At 48.9% G+C, this 26,201-nt stretch overlaps 7 protein-coding genes across 7 annotated transcripts; 2 read left to right on the top strand and 5 right to left on the bottom strand.

Moving 5' to 3' along the window:
* Positions 1 to 489: 489 nt before the first annotated feature.
* On the bottom strand, positions 490 to 816 carry BZA70DRAFT_242959 (uncharacterized protein; the record flags this gene model as incomplete). The annotated part of the gene is made up of 1 exon (XM_064910585.1): positions 490 to 816. The coding sequence occupies one exon, from the start codon at positions 814 to 816 to the stop codon at positions 490 to 492; it is 327 nt and encodes a 108-aa protein (XP_064765432.1).
* Positions 817 to 13,337: 12,521 nt separating this feature from the next.
* Positions 13,338 to 15,837, bottom strand: BZA70DRAFT_286073 (uncharacterized protein). The gene is made up of 4 exons (XM_064913828.1): positions 15,804 to 15,837; positions 15,064 to 15,677; positions 14,674 to 14,999; positions 13,338 to 14,619 (listed from the first exon to the last, which is right to left on the bottom strand). The coding sequence occupies exons 2-4, from the start codon at positions 15,670 to 15,672 to the stop codon at positions 13,590 to 13,592; spliced, it is 1,965 nt and encodes a 654-aa protein (XP_064765431.1). The 5' UTR covers positions 15,673 to 15,677; positions 15,804 to 15,837; the 3' UTR covers positions 13,338 to 13,589.
* A 173-nt stretch (positions 15,838 to 16,010) lies between these two features.
* Positions 16,011 to 18,342, bottom strand: BZA70DRAFT_102602 (uncharacterized protein). Its single transcript, XM_064909335.1, has 3 exons — positions 17,506 to 18,342; positions 17,117 to 17,442; positions 16,011 to 17,054 (listed from the first exon to the last, which is right to left on the bottom strand). Exons 1-3 carry the CDS (start codon positions 18,157 to 18,159, stop codon positions 16,034 to 16,036), a joined length of 2,001 nt encoding a protein of 666 aa, XP_064765430.1. The 5' UTR covers positions 18,160 to 18,342; the 3' UTR covers positions 16,011 to 16,033.
* Positions 18,343 to 18,977: 635 nt separating this feature from the next.
* Positions 18,978 to 19,682, top strand: BZA70DRAFT_292290 (uncharacterized protein; the record flags this gene model as incomplete). The annotated part of the gene is made up of 1 exon (XM_064914366.1): positions 18,978 to 19,682. The coding sequence occupies one exon, from the start codon at positions 18,978 to 18,980 to the stop codon at positions 19,680 to 19,682; it is 705 nt and encodes a 234-aa protein (XP_064765429.1).
* Positions 19,683 to 19,786: 104 nt separating this feature from the next.
* Positions 19,787 to 21,676, bottom strand: BZA70DRAFT_102523 (SPX domain-containing protein). Its single transcript, XM_064909333.1, has one exon. It carries the CDS (start codon positions 21,521 to 21,523, stop codon positions 19,892 to 19,894), a length of 1,632 nt encoding a protein of 543 aa, XP_064765428.1. The 5' UTR covers positions 21,524 to 21,676; the 3' UTR covers positions 19,787 to 19,891.
* A 152-nt stretch (positions 21,677 to 21,828) lies between these two features.
* Positions 21,829 to 23,589, top strand: BZA70DRAFT_270053 (uncharacterized protein; the record flags this gene model as incomplete). The annotated part of the gene is made up of 1 exon (XM_064911248.1): positions 21,829 to 23,589. The coding sequence occupies one exon, from the start codon at positions 21,829 to 21,831 to the stop codon at positions 23,587 to 23,589; it is 1,761 nt and encodes a 586-aa protein (XP_064765427.1).
* A 100-nt stretch (positions 23,590 to 23,689) lies between these two features.
* On the bottom strand, positions 23,690 to 25,552 carry BZA70DRAFT_286069 (uncharacterized protein). Its single transcript, XM_064913827.1, has 2 exons — positions 24,537 to 25,552; positions 23,690 to 24,479 (listed from the first exon to the last, which is right to left on the bottom strand). The coding sequence occupies exons 1-2, from the start codon at positions 25,425 to 25,427 to the stop codon at positions 23,739 to 23,741; spliced, it is 1,632 nt and encodes a 543-aa protein (XP_064765426.1). The 5' UTR covers positions 25,428 to 25,552; the 3' UTR covers positions 23,690 to 23,738.
* Between the last annotated feature and the right edge of the window lie 649 nt (positions 25,553 to 26,201).

The following is a 26,201-nucleotide window of genomic DNA, read 5'->3' as shown; positions in this document are numbered from 1 at the left end:
AGGATCGCAAAAAGTGTGTCAGATAAATCATAAGGAAGACATAACAAAGCAGTGTAAAGGTACGAAAAAGTAGTCAGTATATGTACAGAGGAAGAGAAGAAAACAAAAACCCAAAAGGAAAGGAAACGTGAAAACCCAGGATACAACAGAAGGAACGACAGAAAAACGGAAACAAATGAGTGTAATGCCATAGCCATAGCCTAAAACAAGAGAAAACAAACAAGAAACCAAAGGAGCGTGAGAGGCACCCGACAAACGACTTTTTGTATAGAAGAAAAGAGAGCTTGAAACATTGCCGAGTGTATGCCTTCAACCATAAATAGCGCGCCGACCAAAAAAACAAAAATGAAAAAGAGCAAACGTGTATGAAGAGAAAATAGTACAACAGATTACCGGCCAATTCTGAAACCCAACAAAAGCAAAAAAAGTTTTTAAGCACCTTTAAAACACTGAAAAGAAAATAGAAAGGAGAGAGAACATGTAGAGAGATCAGTTGCCGAGATCACCAAGGCCCTCGATGTAATCGTTGCGGCCGCCGCGCTTCATGTGCGTGCGTCGGTGAGCGCGGAGGTTATCGCTTCGCGAGAACTTCCGTCGGCATGAGTCGACGTCGCAGATGAACGGGCGCTCGTCAGTGTGGGTGCGGCAGTGGCGACGAAGATGCTCGAGGCGCTTGAAGCGCTTGGGGCATTTCTCGCACTTGTGGGGCTTGTCTGCTGACGAGGAGATCGAGATCGAGCGGTCCTTTAGTAATGCTGAAGTGAGGCTTGTGGGGGAAGAGAAGGAGGAAGAGGACTGCGACGAGGTCGGAGACATGTCCTCAGCCGAGGGAGGGGAGGCAAAGGAGAAGCCAGAGAGAGTGGACGCGGTCGAGACCGAGCGAGACATAGGAGGAGGAGTCGCGGGAGGCGAGGGAGTCTCGGAGGCAATCTTCTGCAGAGCGAAGGAGGCCGCAGTAGCGGAGTGGAAGGTCATGGGGGAAGGAGAGTAGAAGGGAGAGAAGTAAGACTCGGTGGCGGGAGTCATCAGAATGTTTGTGCAAGGAGTGTCGAAGAATTCAGACTTGACTGGCGACGAGACGGGGGTCGATCGTAGAGACTCAGGCGAGTAAGTGTCGTGGCACGACTTCAAGTCAATGGTGGAGTACTCGTCAGCGCCACCGTGGGAAAGGTAGAGCATGTCAGGGGTGATGGTGGCGGGAGCCACTTCTTCAGTCGGAGTTGTCGGGCCACTCGAGGAGTAGGAGGAAACCGAGGTGGCGGACGATGTGCGACGGAAGATCATCGGGGACGAGAGAACATGGCGCATGGCCGCCGACGAGACGCCAGCGTCGGACGGCATATCGTGAACGTCACAGGGAGAGAGGGCCGCGCCGATAAAGTCGTCGGCGTCGTATTGCTCGAATTTCATCATCTAGAAAGAATGAGTTAGACTAACTGTTCGTTCGGGTTCAGATCAAGATCGGAAAAAAACGAAGAAAAAATCTGGACGCATACATTGAAAGAGATAGTATTATCAAAAGATTGAGATAGATGAGAAGGCAACTCGATATCGATTGAGCAGGAATGACCGAGGACAAATCAAAAAGGATGGACGCGTTCTGAGATGCCGGTTCAACAAAGGGAAGGTGTGAAAAAATGAGCGGTTGGATGCGCGGGACGATAAGCAGGGACGATTGCACGCGCGAAGGGGAACTAAGGCCGTAGGAAAAAAAAGGCAACACAATGGCACGAGCAGAAAACAAGACAAACAGCAAAAGAAGGGGTTGAGTGAGGGAAGGGAGGACTAAAGGAAGGGGATGGATAGCAAGAAGAATGGAATGCTTGGGGAAGGCAGGGGCGGCGGATTTGGATAACTTATAAGAGAGAGAGACGTACTCGCGATGAGTAGAGCGTGTGCGCCCTCGACGCGACTAGCCAGCCAGAACGTGCCCTGTTTCGCACAGTCATTTTTTTTTCTCACACTCTTTGCCTCGTTGAATTAATGTTTATCTGTTCCGTTTGTTCATAGGATGTTTCTTGGAAAGCCTAAGTGCTGGGTTGCAGGACGACGCGGTGACCGAGTTTCTGAAGTTCCGGGGAAGAAGCGCAAGGACGGGTACGGAGGCGTAGTACAGGTACGAGTGCTGTGGGTGGGTAGCACAGACAGTCGCACAGTAGTAGTACAAGTGCGAGGCACGCTTTTTGTCAGCTGTGTGTCCCAGACACGTGGCAGACGTAGACTTCTGCTCTTGGGGCCGAGTATCAGGCGCCGCACCTGCACTCTCTGCCACGAGTTGTTCACAGTGTTCACAGTGTTCACGTCTTGAGGTTTGTATTTTTTTTTCTTGTCTCGGGCTTGAAATGTTTTAGTCTGCTTAGTTGCATGTTGCATGTCGCATGATGTGGGTGATTAGTGAGTAGTGAGATTGTCTTATAACTACTGATGCAGCTACTATTTGTACTACTTTCTCTGTTTATGCTATTCTTTCAACTCGTCCTCGATTCTGTTGAATGAGAAAGAGAATCGCGAGTCGGCTTGTGGACAAGACGAGACGAGAGACGAGACGGCGTGAGACAGGAGGTCAGAACGGAACGCGAGGGGTTGTCGTGAGGAATGTTGCTGGTACCAGAGGCTGAAGCTTAGTTTCCTGTCACCCGTCCGCTCTGCGTCCGCTCTCACTCACTCACCCCTCACTCACATCACCCGTTTGTCATTAAGAACTTCATTCTCTGTTTCCCAGCCACCGCTCACTGATCACTGCTACTAGTGGGAAGCAGCTCGTCACTTACTCACTCACTGACTCACTCGCTCACCTCTTGTCTGGTCTGCGCAGATCATGTATCCACGACCGACGTATTATTGCGCTGCTCCTGTCATTGTCATTCATGTTTGCGTCTCCTCTCGTCACGCCCGTGATAACACAATCAATCGTTGATTTAAGCGGATCAGAAACCTTGACCAGGAAGCGCAAGTAAGCTGAGCAATTGTGCAAACTGCGTGAGCAGAGCCGAAGGAGGCTAACAGACCTGCCAGCCCCGCCTATCGACTCGTTTCTTTAGACTCACCGCGCTCCCTCGCTCGCTCGCTCACCAGGTCGCCTGCCCGCCAAAGAGCAAGGCGAGAAAGATCCAGCCGCACTCACAGCCCAACTTGCGCGCCCGAGTGATTTATTTTCATACTTCTCCCAGTCCGTTGTTCCCGCCCGTTTTCTCTAGCTCTGTCGGCGATTTGAAGCAATCCGTTTCAACACCCCGGAAATCCGCGTGTAAATCTCCGAGCCTGCTTTGATTCTCCACTTTCCTCTCTTCGACTCCTGTTGTTGCGTGAAGGAATCTTGAGCACTTTGGCGTGGAACTCGCGATCAGCGTTATCGTTAATTTTCTTCTGTAGAGGTAGCTTTACAAAATTGACTGCATCAGTAGACCAGACGTCAAGTGTGAGAAAGCACTGTTCCCCATCCTCAAGTCTCTCACAATGCACAACTTGGACTTGCTTTGTCTTTTCGTTTGCGTTTTGTGTTTTGTGTTTTCTTGCCAATCAGCTCACCCCGCCCATGCCCACACGCCCGGGCTTACCACTCCGGACCAATCAGCTGCGGTCCGCTCGCAGCTTCAGCCCGCCGCTCCAGGTGCAAGTTTTGTTCCTAGCTTGTTTAGCGGTCTTTGCAGTAGGTTATTTCTCCATCCATCTAATTATTATTCTTGCAAACGTCCCCGAACAAACTCTGCTGATTTATTAGAGCGACCGACTGGAGCGTTTGACTGGCTGATTTCTGGTGTCTGGGTAATCGTGAGTTGATCGATGCAAGACCAAGACCAGACTGAAAACATAATTTATCCGCAGAAAAAGTCGAAGTAGACCGCACGGTCTACCCACCAAGGCACTACACTCGAGTTCTTCTCGTTTCCGCTCCATCCCGAATCATGAGAAAACATTTTTTGCTGAAGTAATCAATAATAAAATACTTGTTGATCAGGCTACTTATCGGGGCAAGATCGGGAAGAGAAATTGCAGTCCGTGGAGTTGGTAAATTAGCTGTTAATAGCTCGAGTAGCTTAGCGGGCCGGGCCGCGTATGAGCGGAGAGGATCGCGGACACCCGTAGGCGCGTTGATTGAATATCGAGCAATTATGCCAGTTTAACTATAATTTGCAAGCTGTTAGAACTCTACGACCTTGGCAGTCGCTGAATTTCGATGGCGAAGTACGACTGCGCATAGTAGAGGAGGGTTCAATGGGAAACAGAAAAGCAATAGAGCCAGTCAAAGGCAATCGAGAGCCTGATAAACATGCACAAAGCTGATTATAGAAGGTTTAAAGATGATCTCTCGCACAAATTGTGATTTCCGTCATAGTTGGCTTCGCTAAGCACATGGGCCTCTTCCCTTCTCCCGGAACAAATCGTCACCTCAGCTCTCCAGTGGGTAAAGAGAGGGCGTGTGCGTGGGCCAGGTTGGAGTTGGATGACTGAGGACGAGTCCGAAAGCTTGCGGTGGTCTGGTAGAACGTTGAAAAACGTTTATTCGAGTCCGAGCTGTCTGGATTACTGGTCTGCCATTGTGTCTAGAGCCTCTTATCGAGACCGCAGTTTTTCTATCTAAACATAGAGAATCGAAGAAATAAAAGGTGTGAATATTGTTCTCAATTAGATGATGGTGTGAGATTGGGTATCGTTAGCAGTTTGCCCAGCACGAAAATTTTCTAGGGCGAATGGGGTCAGTGGTAAGCTTTAAGTGGTAAGCTGGTTAATTACCGCCTCTTCCGCTTCTGTTTTATTCTCCCCGCTCCTCCCCTATAGCCAGCTCGGCGTTACCCGAGAGCCTTCAAAAAGAAAAAATAATGTAGGACTGGAAAACAAAAGAAAGAAAAAGCCGACCGGACTTGCTAGTCAGTCGTTGCCATGCTTAGATAAACAGAGTACTTAGAAGCTTGCGGATCTTTAAACTCTATATAAACTTTTTCAATCAGGACCGGACGCACGAAAAAGTAAGACAGAGCTGAAGCTTGTGTTCGAGTAGAGCGAAAAGCAAACGATCAAGATTCATTCAGAGAGTTTCCTCGGGTGCAGCAAGGCAGTAGGCGTGGACGCGTTAAACGCGACAGGCGGTGCTCGTTTACCTTGCTGCGGGGAGGTCGTTGCTTTTGCGGAATTTTTTTTCGTGCTCTCACTCGCGCTGTTGCAGCATCGGGTGAGTACTTTTAACTTTTACGAATTGAATAAAATATGGAGATGGAGGTCACGGTGGAGACGGGCCCAGTGCGCGCACCTGGTCAGTCCTTCACATCACTCAGCCAGTGCTACGGCAAAGACAAGCAACACGTAATCAGTCATCTGAAAGAGTGGGTTTTTCTATTCTTCTGGCGCGATGTGCAAAACCGAGGCCTTGGATTGTGTTCGATGCAATATATCGCTGCCGGCGCTGTCTTTCCCGAATCTATGCAATAATCGAAGAAAGCCAAAGATCGGCTCGCCTTTGAGACTCAAATTGGAGGATTACGTTAGTCCAACGATGACTCGAATTTGTGATTGCGCTGGAAACGGCCTCTGTCACTGCCGTACGTGTCTCCACAGCTGGACCCGTATCGATATTCTTTTCATTTCATTCATATTATTGTCAGCTGCAGATAGAACTTTGCGACTAATAACTCTGGCAGAGGCCAGATCAACGCCAATCAGATTAGTCTGAGGAAGTCACTGGCTGCTTCACGCACTAAGTCTTGTAGAGGAAAAACTTTAGTTAATTCGACGAACGCCACCGGTAAGGCCGGTCTGATTGCGCCAGTCAGTTAAATCATTCTGGGCTGCAGCAGCGCGTGTAGTGCGTGCAGCACACGCCGAAAAAGAAACGAAGGAAGCACGGAATTTCAGTCCACTTTTGCACGCACTCTAGTGCGCTCTCCTGTAGGCCCGAGTGAGCTGACTTGATTGACCGACAGTCGTGAGGTAATTCATTTTTCTGGATGCGCAAAGTCAGATCATCTGCAGATAGATGAATGTACGACCGCATGCAAGCGATCTATCGATATTGCACAACTAAACGAACAATTTATCAACGTCATCGTTTCCGTTGACTATCACAATCAACGTATAGAGCAAATGCGACCACTGAATTAGTAGAAAGAGGCAATAACAATCTCTTACTACCGAACGCTACTGGATTTGGCATGCCCGCGATCACTACTTCTGGTGCTACTTACTACCTACGGCGCCGCCGCCGCCGCCGCCGCCGCGTGCGTGCGTGCGTGCACCGCACCAAATTAGATCTGATATGCAGCAGCCTCCTGACAGCTGCAGTAATCTAGTCAACTTTTGCCATACTCCATTAAGTATATTATAAGGGTGGTTTCTTTGGTAAAATGCGAGGCCACACTTGTATTTATCCTGCGGATAACCGAGTTGTCGAACGGTCGACGTTGACTGCATGATGGACTGAAACGGGGGCCAGACGTGCTCGTTATGTGAATTTTAGTGACAATGCGTTAGAGCCCTCAAATTTTAGTGAGAGCCCAGACACCTCACTCTGCTTATCGGGCTGGGACACGCCATCCACCGTGACCACCACCGTTATTTGCAAATCTCTCTCTTGCGCAGCATTCTGTGAATCGTCGAAACTGGGGAGCGTCTATTACTCGTCAATTGAATCGATATAACCCAGAGATTTAGAGATAATCACATAAATGGAAGAAGACGAAAAAGATACTCTGCCTCTCACGCAACAAGAATACGCACGAAAGTGGGGATTTCCGCATTCGACCAGATATTTTCGTCCAGCGATTTAGGTCAACAGAGAATTAAATAAATCTCTCGTCTACGCCTTAGGTCCCGCAGCGAGAAATTATGAAAATTAGTCCGACGCAGCGCTACGCACGTTTTTTCGTTTCTGATAATTGTTGGTCGCTGGGTCCTTTCTGCAAGGTCCGCAACAGAAATCAACGGTGCGGTATTGACCATTGACGGTTGAGAAGCAACAGAACCGTCTTTTCGTCGGAGTTTATGACAGTCTTGTCAGGAGTCGGAGCCGGACACAATCGATGTGATTTTGCGGTCAGCGCGACTGCTGCATTTGTGTTTAATACAAGTTTAGTTCGAGGGTTGAAGCAAGAAATAGAAACCCTACTCATAGCCCGTAGTGGAGCAAATAATTATCTCAGGCAGCAAGTTCTGGACGAGACAACAGACATCAGTGACAGATATTAGATTGATTATGGGCCCTCGGTTGATGGTCAGTTTGCTTTTTATTCCTTTGTCTCGAGTCAATAAGATTATGATTTATGTATCGCTCCAATAATGAAAATAGTCACCAATTGCAGAAAAGAAGTGTCTGCATCGAGACACTACAGCGCGACAAGAGTAAGAGAAAAAGACGAGATTCCGAGTTTGTGCTTACATAAATTTGTGGAGAAGCCCGAGAGCAAGCAGCGCAGCCCTAAATAACAGAATCGACCACATGAAAAAGCAAAGAAGGAAAAGCACAAAACGTTAAAAGCAAAAATAACAAGCTGAAAAAGTTTAAACTCGGGATCGAAGTGCGGTCTGGTCTGGTCCTGGCTTTCTCGCTCTCTTACTCTAAACCTTCTTCCTGCGACTGTCAACGTTTCGCTGAACGTTTTCTGCAGACATAGTCTCTACTGTTACTGTTCAATTGCAATATCGTATGCATCCTGCATTATAAGTATATCATGCAACGGAGTGTGAGCGACTAGACTAGAGGGTGCCCGCCAAGTGTTGTCAGAGAGCTGCACGCTCGTGTCAAATCTTGCAGCAAAGGTGGGCTGTGACTACCTTCACTCAGTCTTGGATCTCATTTCCCATACGCACCGAGAGAGAGATCGATAGCACCCGGCACTTCATCTGCTCTCTATCTCGAATCTTTGTTCAGTCAGATTCTGTTTAGATTTGAGATTTGCTGGTTCCTTCACAGTGGATTTCCTCAGTCTCTTCTCTTTTCTGATACCTATTGATGGAGAGCTCAAAGATACTGTCTGATTTAGCGCCCACAGTCCATTTTCGTAATAGGAGATTGCAGGGATCAATGGTGAGTAGATGTTATTAATCTATAACATGAGACCGAATCTGTATCTGTCTTTCAGCACGCATCCCAAACCGGAGTGAGAGACACCCTCTCACTAGGTAAAACGGTGGCCGATCGGGTTTCCCGCTTGCCTGTACTTAAGCAGGCGGACGGCCCCAGTTTTGTGAGTTACTAGCAGTCGTCTTGTTTCGTTATTCGTTCTCGACGCCTTGCACAGTGGCTATTACCTCAGGTAACAAAGTCCAAACTCAATTCAGTTCTCGAGCCAGTCTCGAGCAGAGGACTCGCAGGCTCGTGGGTGAATCAATTGTTCAATTGATCTGGTCCAATAGTCGATTTGTTTACAGAATGTGTTAACGAGTGCTTATTCTGTTTTCTTATATTTGCTCAATGTGTATGTCTGCGTATGCTGTGTGTATGCCTGTGTATGAGTAGGGTATGGACTGGATGGCTGGCTGGCTGCTTACTGCAGGGCAGCGTTTCAACGGCTCAGTGGCAGCTGAGCTAGCTACACAGCCATCGTTATCTCGAGTGACTTGCTTGTACCCGTTCATTCATTGTAGGCACTCATTGAAATCTCAAATCAGCCCATGAGGTGTTTTGAATGGCATACTCCGCGCTTAGCATTAGCCGATCATCACTCATTGTGTCTTGAAAACAGGCACGCGTCCGGATCCAGATTTTTCAACTAACGAAAATGAGGACGTTAAAAAGCAGCGCTTGTGAAAAGAGAGAGATTAGAATGAGATGAATGAAGAGAGGAAGACAAAGGTGTGACAAGTAAACTAACTCAACTAGATTAGCTATCTGCCGTTTGCCGAGAGCCGAGAGAGGCCGGCTTTCGAGTAGCGCAAAGTCGCTCGCTCTGATTGAGGCGATTTGTAGCGAGGAAGATAGGTAACAAGCGGATGTTTTAGAGCAGAACTTGAACTTAGCAGCAGCGGCAGCGGCAATTGCCACTACTCATCCACTCATACTGTGCGTTTTCACATTTCGCAGTCCAGACTCGCCGCTGTGTGTCGGTCGGTGCATTTCCGCGCCCGGATGGCGAGGTAAATCAGGATTTTTAGTAGATTACGGAAGAGAGCACTAGAGAAAGAGAACCGTGCAGGGCCGCGGACTGGCCGGCAACAAGTGTTCAGCCAGAAGCTGCTGCATCTGCATCGACCAAGCCGCACGTGCTACTTGCCTGCCCTCTCTCTCCACTTTTTGTCTCTTCTGCGATGCGCAACGCACCGCGCGCTCAGACCGGACCACCTCCAGCAGCTGCTGCACTACAGCCACTAACTCTCGTGGCGGACTGGTGGGTAGGGTGTGCAGTAAGCCTTCTTGCTTTACTTTGCACTGCTTGTTGATCGCTTTGCTTCCTCCATTCGGCAAGCCGTTTCTGGCGTTTGCCGTCTCGAGTTCTGGTCGGAATTAAAATCTTGAAAGTGATATTACACGTTTATCACTCTTGAAAGCGCCATTGCCTCATCAAAATCATTCCGATTGACCGATCAACCACCCTATTTATTCCATTTAGACGTAATAGGTATGAGAATAGGTGATAAATTTACAAATTACGCCTGTTTTGGGAAACCTTCCAGAAGATTTGGAGATGCACTGTCTGCATTAGCTTGTGTTTGTCGGGGCTTAGCTGATTGATTTTTAGCCAAGGCTTAGTCTGGGCTCTAGGTGAGACCAGAGTTTCTCAGAGTAAGTGTTACCTGGAGTTCTCACTAATCAATATAAAATCACTCAATCACTCACTTATTCGCTCACTAATTCTCACTTGCCTCTCTCTAATTGCTACTCATATATTGAGGTGCACTTACTGTTTTATATCCAAAGCTGTCTCACTTTCTAATCAGAAAAACTATCGAATCCATTTTTTTAACTAACATCAAGGATCTCATACGCTATTTTCACGAATGAAAAAACATCGTACGTAACGCTATTAAGCATCCGCAGAAGTCGCCGACTTTACTTTTGTTCGTAAGCGCAAACAGGAAAACCCTGCGAAAGCACCTTCGAAATTTTCACTACCTCAACTCACAGTCCTTGCGCACTCTCCTCGCGCCAAACACTTACTCGCCGACCGGCCGAGGCATTTAAGTTCCGCAGTCATCGCGACTGGAGACCGCAAAGCCTCAGGTCAAGTGATGCCTCTAGTCGTAGCTGCACTCGATTCCTCTCCCCAGTCGAGACTCAGACTGGTGCGCGCGCGTGCACCGGCACTGAAGTTCTGCCTTCCTTTTCTTTTCTTGTCTTTTCACTCTTTCTCCATGGTTTGCGTACAAATTCAGCAGTTGGATGCGTCCCTGCTCCATTCTCTACCATTGAAATTTTTTTCAATGCTCGAATTCGTTTCGGGACTCTATTTTTAGTGTCTCCTCGACTGTGTCCTTGCCGAACAAGATTACAATTAACAATAACCATAAACTCGTCTCAAACATACATTTCCCTCCGGTCTTCCCTTACTCGCGCACTCACACTCATTCACCCAATTCACATACACTCGGTCACATACGGACACTTTTCAAGTAACGAATGCAATTACACTTGCGCCTATTCGTTTTCGTCTTTTGAGAAAAGTGCTAGGACTCCAATCAGGGCTAAGCAAAGCAGAGAAAAAGCCATTGCGGCCTCGTCGGCTCGAGTGACCAGAATTTACAGATCCTGTGAACCCTGTACAAACAGCACACCACACAGTCTACTAGAGTAAATCGGAAAGAAAAGATAACAATGATCTGAAAAAAGGCCCTATTCTACTTCACGAAAGTCTGATAGTCTACGAATACCCTACAGCCCCGATGCTGTTCAAAGGAAAAAGAGCAGATCAATCTACATCCTCGACTCGCAGTGGTCGTTTAAATCAAGGTTGTTGTTTATTTTACTCTAAACTCTCTCCCTCACACTTCCCATTCAATTTCCCAATCCACCACTCCATCCCGGTCCGCCTTACCGCCGCTATATCGTTTATGCGATCTCGGACCGGTCCGCACCATCAATATATCTCTGTTTCATCTCTCGGAAGCGCCTAATTCTCTTTCCTGCTCATGTTTCTAGCCTATCGCCGTGCTGCGAATTCATCGGTTTGCGCCTTCTCGCCTATTTCAGGTAGGTCGGGATAATTTTTTGTCTTTTCGAGTCTATTACGCTTTAAGTGATCACAGGTCAAGCGTCTCCTTGTCACCTTATGTGACAACAGCTGGGCATATGAACGTAAGAAAAAAAAAGAAGAAATCAAACAGAATCAATTGCAGACGACCATCCACGACGCGTAGTGTAACTCTTCTAACCACCTCTCATAAATCGCAGAGTATGTGATCTCACTCTTGATCATGGTGTATTTCGCTGATGTACAGTCATCTGCTTATCAGCATAATAGTCTGATTCTCTGAGGCACAGGCACACGTAGAGCACACTAAGCATCGACCTCTTCGTGACGAACTGTGCGAGCAGCCGGGCTAAGAGGAGATCTAATCTCGCGGTCGACTCAACAAAGTTTTAGCAAGCGTGTAAACACACGCGTCCAAGATTCGAGAAAAATCAGCACCGATAGACGAGAACGTCTCTTCGGCGTCACCTAGTAAAAAACTGAACAGTGATAGAACCAGATCGGCGAGTTCTTGCTGAGTTTGGTTCTTCGTGTTCACCTTAGTGTCATCACCAGTTTCCGACTCCCAACAACCTTGTCGGCCAGCATCGGGGTCACATTTTGAACTTCAATCCAGGCACACCCGAAATTCAAACGTCATAATGAATTGTGCGAAGCAATAGAGTTGTGCGCTGTAAGGAAATATTTGGCGAAATAAAAAAGCGACAGACCGGCCCGCATCGCCTACCTGGCGGGATGTAGATTATATCACGAATTTGCTGCTGTATCCAAAACTATGAGATCTGACAACTCGACAGTTTGTAATCTTCAGGACCACCGGCTTGGATATGCTGCTGCACCTCGGTTATTATTGTCCATGGAGTGATCAAAACCCAAGTACAACCTCATTTGACTTCGTTTGTTGACTGGTATTTCGGTCCTAGGAACGTTTGAAACGGCAGCTCAATATATCTGAGCACTTCACTCTTCCTTTCTGGCCCCATCCTTCGGCTCCAAAGGCGACCGTCGGCCGGACCCGGACGTACCATTGCCACGCCAGCATACTCAAATCAGACTCTGGTTCTTCATCAAGCCACGACTGGATCACGAGCTCGATCGCTCCGTGTGCCGCCGCGAGATTGTCTTCGCCCAGAGACCGAAACAAGTAATCGCGCACTTGGGCCGGGTGGATCCAAGTTGCATCCGAAGCTTTCAGTTCTGGCATATTACCCACCGCTGCTGTTGGATCAATACCGTTCAAGGCTTTCTTCTCCATTGCGTCCAGATCGAGCCCCCAATACCCCTCTTCCACATCACCGCGGCGAATGACACCTACCTCGATCGACCCTAGCGATTTGAGCCTGCGTAGTCCCTTTGGAATCAAACTCTCCTCACTGACGTTGCTGCTTTCGGGTTTGATCCCTATACTCTTTGCTTTCGTCCGGGAAGCCGACGACGCAGTCGCGCTTGCAATCGAGAGGTACGATCCTGCCCCGAACGAAGGATACAGATGCTTGAGTACGCAGTACGCAAACAGCATCATCAACGGCGCCCGGTTAACTGAAAACTCTGAAGCCTCGATTTTCGTGAGATCGTCCGTCGTCGGAAGCGCAAGCGCAATGTCATCGATCGGCTCTTGCGCGTTCTTGACTCCGAACTTGCGACCGCGTTTACTCGGCGCTGGCTTCTGCTGCGATGACGACTCGTCAAGGGTACTGGCTCGTCGCTTTGTGGAGGATTTCGAAGAACATGCTTTTTGCAGCTTCTGCAGTTGCTGGGGGGTAAGTCCACTGCAGATCGTTTGCAGTTCGTCGGGCGCACGCGCACCGATTTCCTCCTTCCTGTAGTCACGAATTAGTCCCATTGTTCTCATTTATCAGACTTGAAACCTCAAAGAATAAAGTAGCAATATGAAGAAAAACACGTACGTTGATATACCCGCTTTGACCAGTGCCGAGGCAACAGGTAATGCTCCAGAGAGAGGTAATTTGCAAGAGGAGGTGATCAACCGCAACAGCTCATTAATTGCCGACGTCTTGTCTGCCTTTGAGGAGGACATACTGAGAATTAACTATTCAATCATGAAAGAATTTACAATCCATAAAAATTCCCCGCTCATCGCACTAGCAGCTGAAATAATCCTGCAGGGGGATGGTAATGAATTCGCTCGTGTTCAGCTTAATTGTCTGGCACTCCTAAATACTTCAATCTTGGTTCCCAGCTTACGCGAGATTCAATTTTACCCTTTCCGCTGCCCCTTTCGAACATCAATTTGCGGGCACTAACCAGGTTCTCTTCAATTTCTCTATTTATATTTTTTACACAGACGGTCTGAAACAGATCCATACCTCTGGTGATCAATTTGCTTGGTAATAATTGCTGTTTATTTGCTACTATGGAGGCAGAGCGACAGACTTGCATAACACCTTAAATCCGCCGTTGCATCTCTTCACATGAAAGCAACCAGTAACGAGGAATACATCATACAGTGTATTACGACATACCGAAACCAATACTTTCTAGGGCAATCATATTCGTACCCCCCGAGGTTCCTATTCTCCTTGTCCCACTGACAGCCCCTCGAACATGCAGAAACGGCAGCGCAACACACTTCGCCGCAGGATAATCCATCTGCGAAGCATGCTTAGAGACCCCCTCCGGAGTAAATGCGACGTAAGGATGACGGAAATCCGCCGGTTTTCGTCCGTCGGCAGCTGTTGACGGGCTCAGCCTTCGCACGTCCGTCGAGCCGTTCAGCCAAGCAGTCTCGCACGCTCGACCGTAAAACTCATCGATATCTTTACCGTCAAGTTTTGCGGCTTTCTTCAATTTCAAAGATTGCTGCAGCTCACGCTCGGCCTCGCAAAACACACAGGTGCACGATTCGTATCCAAGAGGATCGTCTCGGAACCGCGATTTCCACAATGAGGCACCCTTCGAAACCGACGAACTCGCTCGTTTCTCGGATATAGAGTCATCGTGATCTACCAGCGTTCCTGTGATTTTCAAGGACATAGCAAAGTATATCTTGGGATTCAGCTGAAGAGTATGCCACACTAAATCAACATCCATCGGAGGCGCAAGCGAATTGTCCGGGTTCTCGCGCAAGAGCACGAAAAATTTGAGCAGTCGCTCAACCGCTCTCGAAAGCGTCTCATGCCTGAACGGAGATGACAGATACGACAATGCAAGAATGTTATCGACAAACCCGCACTGATTCACAATCGCCGACTTCAGATTGATTGCGAATTTGGTCGGATTGTCGTCATACCGAATCAACATCCGCCGTAGAACGTCCTCGTGCCCTTCACGATACACCGGTCGCGTGTTGAATTGCTCGATTACCAAGTCTTTGCCGTAAATCGCCGATTTCGAGATCTCCACCCGGATCTTGTCCAGTCCCTCGCCTTCTCCAATGGTAAGTTTCTCGGGCCTGAATTTCCTTCCTAATAGATGATTTGCGAATCCAGAGTGACAATACTGGTGACTGTTCTCCAGACCATATGTATCGAAAAATGTTCCTCTGCATTCTGTCAGCACTTGTCAACCGAATTTAAAGCAAGAGACAATAACTCACTTCATGGGAATACCATCCCTAGACAGAGTCTTGAAGTCCTCCAAAAACTGCATAGCAGCAATTCCTTCCTTTGAAATCTTAATCCCACACTTTGGGCACACCTTTGAAAACTTATCCTGCGCCCAGCCACTCCCGTCTTCCTGCCACCAAGGCACCACGATCTCATTCTCGAGGCAATTGTGACACTTTAAGCGCTTGGGAATCACATCGCGATCGATGTCAAACGCGGCTCCAGTCTTGGTCTCGAAGTTTTGATGGGCATCAAGTGGTGGGTCGTAGGCTAGAGGACCATTTGGATCTGCTGATGCGGGGCGAATTACGTGGTTCTAGGATTTGACATTTCGTTAGCGATAGAAAATAAAAAAGATGATGAGCAAATGGAAGATTCACAATCTCGTCCCAAGGAAATGGCATGGCAAAATACGCAGCCTGTCTCGATGATCTCCAACAATCATCCCAGTACGCTCGTGGATGCAGCATATGAGCATGCCACACCATAAGCACATCAATAGGCGGTAGCTGATCTGCCTTAAGACCTTCTGTAAACCCGCTCATAAACCGCAGTCTGACGGAGAATGGCTCAGACGGCAGGCCTTCGAACCATCTCGTATATCGCTCGACTGCCTTGGCGATGTAAATAGCCCACCGATCTTCAGGCGTGAGACGGGGTATCGGGTCGTGCTTGCTGTCTCGGGTTTCAAATAAACCCTCACACTTCATGATATACAGCTTTGTATCACGAAAGACCTGCAATAATTGCAAGTGCGACACAATCTCGTGCTCGTTCGGGAACGCATCGTCAGGAAAGTGTCGGAATATCTCCGGGGGGAGGTTTCGAGCAGCGTACGGCAGCGGGAGGATATCACCCTCGGGTCTCGATTTCAGCGCTTCATCAATCTTTGTTACCACTGTCTGTCTTGTGGTAGAGAATGGTGCCAATGAGATTGTGCCGAATGTCGTTTTGTAGATAATGGAGGCAAGAGCATCTAACGAACTCATACTGACTTGCCAGAGATCGAGCGTTGACTCAATTAGCTCACTGTAGTAACAAAGACAGCTCAAACAACTGTGCCTATCGCAACGTAGACCAGAAGCAACAACAACTCAACAGAAATAGACGGTGAACATACCTGGCTGCGCTTTATCGGTTGAAACAAGAGCTGTACGCTCGTAGCATAACAGTCAAAGACCACCTCCTTTTAGTTAATCGTTATCAAAACTCTAACCGGCAATGCTGTTCGCGTACGCCTCAAAACCCTAAAAGATGTCGCAGCAGATGCGCAATGACCGCCTAGTTCAGATCCAAGCTTTACGAATGACGGAATATATAGAGATAAGTTTATTCAAGTGGAACAATCATTCAGTAGATTGTAAAACAACGCGGTACACCAAGATAGTCTATGTGGTTGGAGTGCACTGCGCCTTTAAATGCATCAGCCGGCGCATCGCCGTCGATCACGGGCGGCAGGTAAGCAAAATACGGGTGCTGGGGTGCGCTCGCTTTGCCGGGCGTGCTCATGTTCTCGACCGACGATAGCTCTACAACGTCTTTCCTTCCTTTCGCTACAGCGGCAGCACATGCGCGGCGATACTCATAGTCGACGTTAATCCCATCTGCCATCGACCGCTTTCCAGAGGAGGAGCTGGAAAACAGTCCCTTGCCTGACTTACTCGACGACCCGTTTTGGGAACTCTTACTCGGCTTTGCGAATCCGAACTGCAGACTTGTTTCGCAAAACACGCACGTGCATTCGTTATATCCCAGATCGTCGTTTGGAAACTGTTTTTTCCATCGCTTGTTGCCGCGAACTTCCGCATCCTGGTTCATGACTTTCCCACCGCTGTCGTCGTGGTCGATGTGGGTTCCCACAAGCACGAAGCAAACGGCCATGTACTTTGCGGGAGATAGCTGTAATGTATGCCATGCCAGGTCGACGTCGTTCGGCGGCGCCAAGGGCTTGTCCTTCTCTTGCTGTAAAAGACAGAAGAACCGCAAAAGCCGCTCAACGCTTCGATTAACGACAATCGGACGATATGGCGAAGAGACGTATCCGTATGCCTCCATCATGTCGACAAAACCAGACTGATTAGCCAGTGCTTCTTCAAGTTCAAGATCAAACTGACTGGTGTTATAGAAATAGTGGAACAGAGTTTTGCGGATTGCGATCAGACTGCTTTTGTCAATCACATATGGCTGCTTCTTCCTTGACTGTTTCCGCATCTTTTGTGCATCGTCACGGATGGTGGATTTGATATCAAGCATTCCACTAACGAGACCCTGTGGTTTCAGTCTATCCGCAGTAAATGAGTTGGCAAGAAATCCATTGACAAAGTCAGGAGGAGCCAGTGCCGTGCCTCCTAGATAATCAAGCAGTGTTCCTCTTCAAGAAGATGATTTAGTTAGACCGGCGTAGCAACAATATATACAGCAGCATGCAAATACCTCATAGGGAAACCATCAGTCTGACAGCGCTCAAAGTCATCCAAAAACAGCATAGCGCCCACATTAATTCTATCGATAAGTGACCCGCAAGCAGGACAATATGCCGTGAAATCATCCTCGGCAAAGCCATGGTGAAAAGCTGCGTAGAATGGGACCGAAACATCCGGCTTTCGACAGCTAGGACACATAATTGGTTTCTCTAGGTGCTTCTCGTCGTCGTTCTTGAAGGCCGTTCGTGTAAGAAGTTCAAAAGTCCGGATCGATTCTTCGGACGGTTCGTAGATATAGGGCTTTTTCGGATCTCCAGTGACTTTTATGACCGCATCCTAGGATTTAGAGATCCTGTTAGTACAATTCCAAATGCAACAACCAGCAAGATCAATACGTACGATTGCTTCCCAAGGAACCCCAGTATTCTGAAACAGACCCTGCTTACCACACCGAACACAGTCCTCCCAGTAAAACCTTGGATGCAGCATATGAACCATCCAGACCATCAAGACATCGATCGGTGGCAAATTCCCTTCCCCAACTGCACAAACAGTACCCTCCAAGTATAGCTCAGGCCTTGCTTGCGATTCGGATTTAGGAAACGAATTGAACCAGCGAGTGTACCGCTCGACCGCTCGAGAGACGTACACGCTCCACCTGATATCAGGCGGTTTTGCTAGGTCTACCCTGCCGCGGGACTCCTCCGCCCGATCAAACATCTTTGACATATCGGCATTGACAAACGAGTTGTAGATGCCAAAAAGTCCATCTTTCGCCTTGACGTTGTCGCGGAGCCGTCTCCAGATTGCAAGTAACTTGAGATGCGTAGTGATCTCAAGCTCACTGGGTAACAGCTCGTCGAAGAGCAGGTCAAAACCCGGCAACTTCTTCAGCTCTTGATAAGCGGCACTCTTCGGCGGCGGTGGAAGTTTCAGCTTTTTGAGGGATTGTCGTGCCGTCGAGGCAATTTCGTCTCGGGTTAATCGGCTCGCGGGCATTTTGGAAAAGACAGCCTTGAGGACTGAGTCCGTGAATTCGTCGGCTGGCGGCATGCTGTCGTATTTCTCAGATCATTAATGAGCTCACTGTAGATCAGCAAGCGCAATAGCCAAAAAGAAAATGTAAGGTGGTAGAAAAGAATATATAAAGCGGTAGAACAGGAAGTAGAGAGCGAGCGATAGCAGCTGTACGTCAATTAACGAACGCTCTCCACCGCGCCGTGGCTGTGCGGGTATCATCGACTCCTACTTTAGTAAGCGGCACGATAACGTGCCAGTGTTGCTAACACGGTGCCGGAACCACGAAAAGTCTAAATTATCAGCTCGGGATATCGCCCACAGTCAATATCCACCGATTCAGCTGCCATATTACCGATCACCGATAAAAGAGAGATCTGAACAGTAGAGCGACATGGTAAAAAAAGCTATAAGACTCTATGGGTGTTCAATTGGACCAGATCCGGAGTATCAAACAGAGATCGAGAGCGAACAGCTGTGGAGATCTCGTGCTCTCAGCAGGGTTATCTATGCCAATCACTGATCTACCACCTCTGATAGCTCATCAGACGTTGAATGTAAGTCTACTACTACTTACAACCGACTGAGGCCTCATACAGCTCACGATCTTCTTTTACTGTAGCAGAAAGGCAGAGAACGGAGAACAACCTGAATCAGCTTATCTCTGCAATTGCCGTGCACACACCACGGCAGGCCTATCTGGTTAGGGCATGATCCGAAATCGACACCTCCAACTCTCTCAGTGCGCAAAGACGTGGACCGCCCTCAGTCCCCATCGCTTGTCCACCAGCAATTGCGTCTGTCCTCGATCGCACGAGACATTCCGAGAATTCAACAGCACAGCTTTGCATAACATGTCATCAGAAGAGCCATTCTTCACTCCCGGCCGGAATTCGTGGGCAACCGGCGGCTCCGCGACGCGCACGAAAACCGAATGCTATCCAGTCCTCCAGCCTCTCTTCCTCGGAACCTCTTCCTCGCTGGCCAAGCCTTCCTCGCCATCGTCCGAACGAGTCTTGTTGGAAGTTGCCGCCGGATTTGGTGAGCATGTCGCGTACTTTGCCGAGAATACACCGACCGTCAAGTTCCAGCCTACAGAGGCACAAAACGAATGCGTCGCGGGAATTGCGGATCATGCTGCGACTGCGGTTCATAAGAACATTCTTCCTCCTCAGCATCTGAATGTACTGGCTCCAGCGCAGTGGGACGCCGTCTTGAAAGCGTCCGGACCGTTTGACGGTATCTACATGTTCAACATGCTTCATATCTCACCATGGGAGAGCACCGTCTTTTTGTTTGAGCAGGCACAGAAAGTTCTCAAGAAATCCGATACACCCGGTACTGCCTTCCTTGCCGTTTACGGCACTTTTAAGAGAAATGGCGAGTTCTCTGGAGAAGGTGACCGACTATTCGATCTTGACCTGAAAAGACGAGATGAACGGTGGGGAATCAGAGATCTCGAGAGCCAAATATTCCCAGAGGCCGAAAAGAACGGGTTCAAGTTGAAAGAACGACATGAGATGAACTACAACAATCTTTTACTCGTCTGGACTCTGTGAGGAATGTTTTATTGTAGGCTGATAGTGTGATGACAAATTATACATTACTGATTTGTACTTACAAGAACAAATAATAACCCAAGCCAGAAAGGAGGAAGCAAAAGCCGAACGAAGCACCAAGAACAAAAAAAAGCCAATTTTATGTATCCAAGACCGAACAAAACAAAGTAAATAGAAAGATAAATGGAAACAGAAGAAAAATAAAAGTGTTACTGAATAACACACCGTATTTCCTTCTGCTCGCCCAAATGAAACTGCTCTTGGACAATCTCCTTTTGAGCAGCAGCCAGCTTCAGCTTAACTTCTTTGGGAAAGTAAAGCTTCATCTGGTTTTGCAGAGCGTAGTCGACATTATACCCATCAGCTTCCAACACGACGTGCTGTCGACAGATGGGACATTCGTCCTTGACTTGTCTCTGCAGCTTGATGAGGCAGCGGATGCAAAACACATGGCCACAGTTTAATCGGATAGGACGATAAGCAATCAGATAACAAACTGGACAGACGTAGTCGTCCAGCTGGGGAATGACGCTCATAAGAGTCTCGGCCATGGTGAAACAGACCGATCGCGCAATCGAAGTGCTTTCGCCGGTCGACGTCTGATTGAAATAAAAGCTTGGGAACACGTCGCGTGTAGTCAACGCAGTCTGCTTATCAAACTTCTTCAGAATCTTGGTCGTGGCAGTCTGGTTCAGGTTCTGGAATTGAAGGGATTGCAGAATCGAGATGTTGAGTTTCCAGAACCCTTCGAAAATCTCCTTGCTCTCCTTCATCTTGAATCGTTTCTCAAGATTCATCGCCTTGACCTGGTTCGTAAACCAAAGCAGCTGCTCCTTTGCCCTATCAACGCTGCGGTCACCATGATCCTGTTCCAGACTTGAAAAGAAAACTCCAGCGTCCAGGTAAAGCCGGAATATCTCCCGCCAAACGTAGAGATCATTTTTCTTATTCAGCGGAGACGCAACGTGCGGCAGCTTCCGAGCTAGATCGTGCACTTGCTCCGTCATGTTCTTTGTCTGCTCCTGCTGAAGACTGTCCAGCGCCGCGAGCTCGGAGGTGAGCATGTGGAAGAACTCCGAGTCAGAGTGTAAATGTATTTCGATCTTTTCGGGGAACGTTCCTATTGACGCTGCCGAAATCTCGCTGCCTGTGGCGGTAGAAGAAGGTGTGAGATCTGGAGTCGAGGCGGAAACTGGAGCCACCAGTCTGTCAGTGTCGCTGGGCGACAGACTAGGAGACCGATCAGGGGAGATGATTGAATGAAAGTCCCGGGAACACCTGTGCTCGGATGAAAAGGATGTGCGGGTGGAAGCGACACCCTCAATCGCCGTCAAAGAGTCGTTATCGATAACAGGCGTGAGGCAGTCGCTTGAAAGATTAGGAAGGACGTCAGAGTCCTCAGATATGTAGATGTTGTCCTCAGAGCTCCCGTCAGACTCGTCTGAAGTCACAGATCGGGCGTCGACGTTCGAGGCAGCCTTTTGCCGCGCACGCTGAACAAGCCGCTCGAGACGGGCCCTGGTATCAGGCGAGATGTGCGCATCGAGCGGTAAGCCCGACTCGCGATTGAGCAGGATGGTGATCTTTGGCACGAACTCGGTCGCGGTGCCCTCGAACGAGTAGACGAGCTTCGGTTTGGCCGCGCCCGAGGCATCGCGCTGGGCTTTCTCGTACGCAAGCAGCAGCTGAAGCGTGTCCTTCTCGAGACCGAGATCCTCGAGCTCGGTGACGACTTTGTTGATGCACTTTTTCAGCGCCTTGTACTGGATAGCGGCGGCCACCCACTCCTGCGGCAGGTCCTCTTCGTCGAGGAGCTGCTGGAAGACCTTTGCGAACTTCATGGGAATTAGGTTGCAGGACAGACAATGGACAGGACGACAGCCAGTGCTCTCTCAGCACCGGCGACAGTTCATTTAAAGCAATTCGGTTCCGGTGTCGAATCCCCGCCAACTGAGCGAACCTCGACCAGCGCGACCGCCACTAGTTGGCCACACGTGCAGTGCCCACTGCTTCCTGACATAATCCTGCGGTCTAGGGTTGTGACTAATGCAGACCGTTCGGGTTACTAAGCACTTCTCCCAACGCAAACTAGAACAATCGTGAATGAATAACTACTTCCGCAGATGCTACAGACAGTCCACACGGTATGAACAACGGTGCTTTCTCGAGGCTACCGGTCGAGGTGCTGGCTCGAATATCCTTCTATCTCAGCGACCACGACCTTGTCCGGCTCTCAGAAGTAGACAGGCGCCTGCACGTCGTCGCTAAACACCCGTCTTGCTGGCGATGGCGATGTCAGAAATGGATTTCCTGGAGCGAACCAAAGATGCTCCTGCGCTCCCGCAGCAGACTGCTCGACCAGGAGTATTCGGACCTTGACTGGCGAGAGGTTTATATTCAGAAAACAGCTATTGACCGAAAGGTGCGCTTGCTGGCCGAGCGATACTCTGGATACTCTTCCTACTCCGATAGCTTCGACAGCATCACCTCACTCGGCCTCGACGCGCTCGACGCACTCTCCGCTATAATCAAAGACAACTCGACCTACAATCTCGGCGCAAAGTTCATCGCCAGCCAGGCGCGGGGTTTCATCCGGCGTCGCCACGCCGTCCAACTATTTCTCGCCATTGCAAATTCGAAACCCAGCGCGCGCGCCATCGATCAAGAAATCGTCTTTTCGGCCCCGGCGTATTTCCATGAGAGCGATTACTGCGAGCAGTTGATTTTTATGCATGATGCGGCAGATCGCGCGGCGCGGAGGCTTGGATACTCGAATTATGACGCATATACAGCTGCGCATTGCATTCTGGATCTCCTTGTTGCCGAAGGACTCATACCCCCATACGGTAAGTATACGTCGACGAGCAGAAAGAGCACTACAGTCGTACTGACAGATTCTCCAGAGCAAACCGAGAACCCTCTAATCCTGTCAGTCTTCTCTCTCTCCAACTCCACCCATCATTTCTGGTCGCCGGCCGGAATATATGCTGGCATCGCCCGCCGCGTCGGACTCGAATGCAAAATCATCAGCCTACAAACTCTCATGCTCTACCTACCGTCAGATCCCAACAAGCGAGTATATGTATCCACAGTCTTGAAACGAGTATTCCGCGAACAAGAACTCTCGACCTCTCCCACATGCACAAATTACGATGTCGCCGAAATGTCAAATCTGGAAATCCTCAAAAATATGTCCTCTGTTCTCAGCTTGTTTGTTCAATCCAGCTCTTATATGGGAAACATCGCCGTGGCCAACGTTGCTCCCCGACCAGTCACTGCTCTGGACACGCCAGACGAAATGCTCGATTACGCTCTAACAAGCACAGTCAACCCCCTACGCACCCTGCAGCTCTTGATCGACGAACAATGGATTCTCGGCGACCTAATGTCAATCCGTCGCCGCGGCTGCCGCAACGAACTCGAGATGTTCATGTCTAGAGAATTTCACGACGCGTTCGCAGTAGCTTATGGCGCTCATATGGCCGACCGCTTCGTCGGCCGCGTGAGGAAGGTCGCGGGCCTAGTTGAGAAGTGCGTCGAATCTGAAGAAATGGGATATGCAGTCGACAACGATACCCGGGAAGACACCAACAGCAGCTGCCCCGGAAATTTCTCAATCGGCGATCTGGTAATCTACAGCCGCTACGGCCGCGGCGGCGTCGTCGTCGCAGGAGCATCCAGACCAAACTCAACTACCACTCAAAAGTTCTACTTGGTAGTCCTGGCCACCGATGCTCAGCGCGCCTGCGTCTCGCAGAGAAGTCTGCGGAAACCAAAGACGGTGTTTGAAAAGGAGGCAGTTGTTAAAGCGTTGAATTTGCCTGCGGTGCAGGCAGAACTGGGGCGTTACTTTAAACGATTCGAGTGGGATACAAATACGTTCTTGGAGTACAAGTCGTTGGTTTAATAATTTCTTGGTAGGAAAAAGGCGTTTGGTGCTGGGGTTGCTTATATTTGGGGATTTGAGAGGAACTTGTGAAGTAATTAATAATGGCATTAGCCGAAAATGTCCGCAAAAACTATTCTTAACTTTACACACATCCCCAAGCTAAATGTTTATGAAGACTGCCATCCTTCACCGCATTCATCAGTCTTTAGACCACCATCCTGCGCTGTGGTTTCTTCAACGTTGGGCGCAGCGACTGATGAAGACGATAACATCGTCATGCTTCCGTCACAATCCGATTCTAGTACCTGAACGCCCGTCATATCCTCCTCTTCGTCGTCGTCATCACCCTCGTTGTCTGAGGATGAAGCCGAAAATCTGTCACCAGTGCCGTCTACCTGCTCGTCCTCCTCGCGACAGACGTCGACATAGTCGTCTGGGATCGAATTGTCCGGCAGACTGCCACTACTATCTTCCGATATCACGCTTCCGCCGGCTGATATGTCCGCTTCTGCACTAGAGTGACTTACCGCCGCCGCAGCCTGCGGTTGTTCCTGTTGCTTTGACTGTCCGAAATGTGGCTCCGCCTTTGAGATGTGAATGAATTTGCGACCGGGGAACTCCCTGATCCGACAGACCCAGTCATCCCAATCACTGCGCGATTTGATGAGAAACCCGATGAGCATACTGGGATCCATGGTGTCGATCTTGATGTTGCGAACTCGGCTTGTGTGAACTGATGCGAGGTCTTCGTCTGTGTATTCTGATATGTCTTGTTTGTATTTGAGCACCTTGCGCGGGTAGTGTGGGTCGAGGTAGAAGAAATTAGATCCCTGATATGCAAAGAAATAGTGCGATGCCGAGGGTCTTCCTCCGGCGATCCCTACTGACTCAGGTAGTGAAAGCGAGAACTATAGAGAAATCAGTAAGCACGTTTAGATCAACGGCCAGAGATGATAGGGAATTACCTTGAGTGCGTCATGGTACACCGGCGTGATCTTTTCAATCCCAAGACGGATCCCGACGAGCAACAGAGTCGGATGAAAAACGCCGTCCTCATCAGTCGCCACTTTCAAGAAACTGTCCTCGTAGACATCACCAGCATCACCGCTTATATAAACTCGCAACCCACAGTCGGCAAAACTCGAGCACAGAATGCTCATGCACCGCGCAGCCGCACTTGGACCGAACCATTCTCCGGGAAGCTTCTTACACGCGACCTGTCCGTAGTAAACAAAATTGTGGATCGAGAACGGCGCCTGTGGATCGTCAGCAAACCAGGCCAGTAGTTTAGATCCATGATGTAGTCGCGCGAGCGAGTTTGCAAGCATCGTCTGTCCTGATCTGACCATGCAGCCCCAGCCGATATCACTCGTGAAGCCAGATCGATCGTTTACATGTCCGCGCAGCAACGCAGACACCGACACCGGCGCCGGACCGGAGGCTGAGCGTGGGATCAGAGGGAACTCGGTGCGGTAGCTCATGTAGTAGAGTGACTCGATAGTAGACACGAATGCGGATGGCCAGCTAGTCGACCGCTCGATGCGCGTGGCTTCGTCTGCTTTCTCCTCGTCGTTCCTTAGCTGGGCGATGTAGTTTGAGATCCTGTTCTTAGCCAGCTTGAGCGTCTCGACTGCCTGCTGCTGCTGATTCCGCAGCGGCTGTTGTGGCTCGTCGCCCTCGCCCATCACCTGCGCGTCCTCGACGGCCTCCCCGCCATCCTGCTCGAGCCCATCCTCCCTGTCAGCGTCCGGCTCCGCGCTAAACTCCTGCCCGAGGCACACGATCGGCAGATCATGGTCCACGTTGAGTGCCTCCGGATCCAGAAGATAGCCGACCAGGCGTTGTATGTTATTCATCTCCCCATGCACACGGCTCCGGCGGGACTTTGTAGGATACTGATCTGCTCACCGCTTGACGGCGTGGAGGTTAGCCGACCGTGGTGGCGATCAAACCCTAATCCGCAACGTGCCCGTTGTATTGCACGCATTACCTCATCTTTCGTTTTATGGATCGATAATTGATAAGATAAGTGGATAAAAGTGATAGTAATTGGCTATGTGAGGAGAGATATTTGCAAAGAACCCAAGAAATAACGCAAATGAAATGAATGAAATGAATGAACGACTGAACAAGGAAGAAAAGAAGAAAGAAGAAAAGAAGAAAGAAGAAAAGAAGAAAGAATGATACAATAGCCGCAGATGTAACCTGCATAGTTCTTGGATATCAGTCAAATGTAATCCTGAATGAAGCTATGATAGAATAAAAAACAATTTATAAACTGGTTCAAGTAAAATAGAATAAAGAATGAGAAAGAGAAAAGAGAGAAAAATCTGCAGTGTGCAACAACGTCCTATCGTATACCAGTCGTTCACTCGCGAGCTCACGACCATCTCAAGAAAAGTAAAGCAACATAATATATAGTATATGATAAAGCAGAAAGAATAGCAGGTACTTGAAACGCCCTAATGTACTAGTAGTATAATGTCAAACACAAGTTCAAATAATGTATAAGATCAATAAGCGGAAAAAGAAGAAAGTTCGACACCAGCGCAGACAAATGACAAATTACAATTCAAACAGACACCGGCACTAATCGTGTACATGAGACAATAAACAAAACAACACTTTAC

This window comes from Myxozyma melibiosi (assembly GCF_037950935.1).
Source record: "Myxozyma melibiosi strain Phaff 52-87 chromosome Unknown BZA70scaffold_18, whole genome shotgun sequence".
NCBI classification, from domain to species: domain Eukaryota; kingdom Fungi; phylum Ascomycota; class Lipomycetes; order Lipomycetales; family Lipomycetaceae; genus Myxozyma; species Myxozyma melibiosi.
This window is presented reverse-complemented; position numbering and strand designations above follow the sequence as displayed.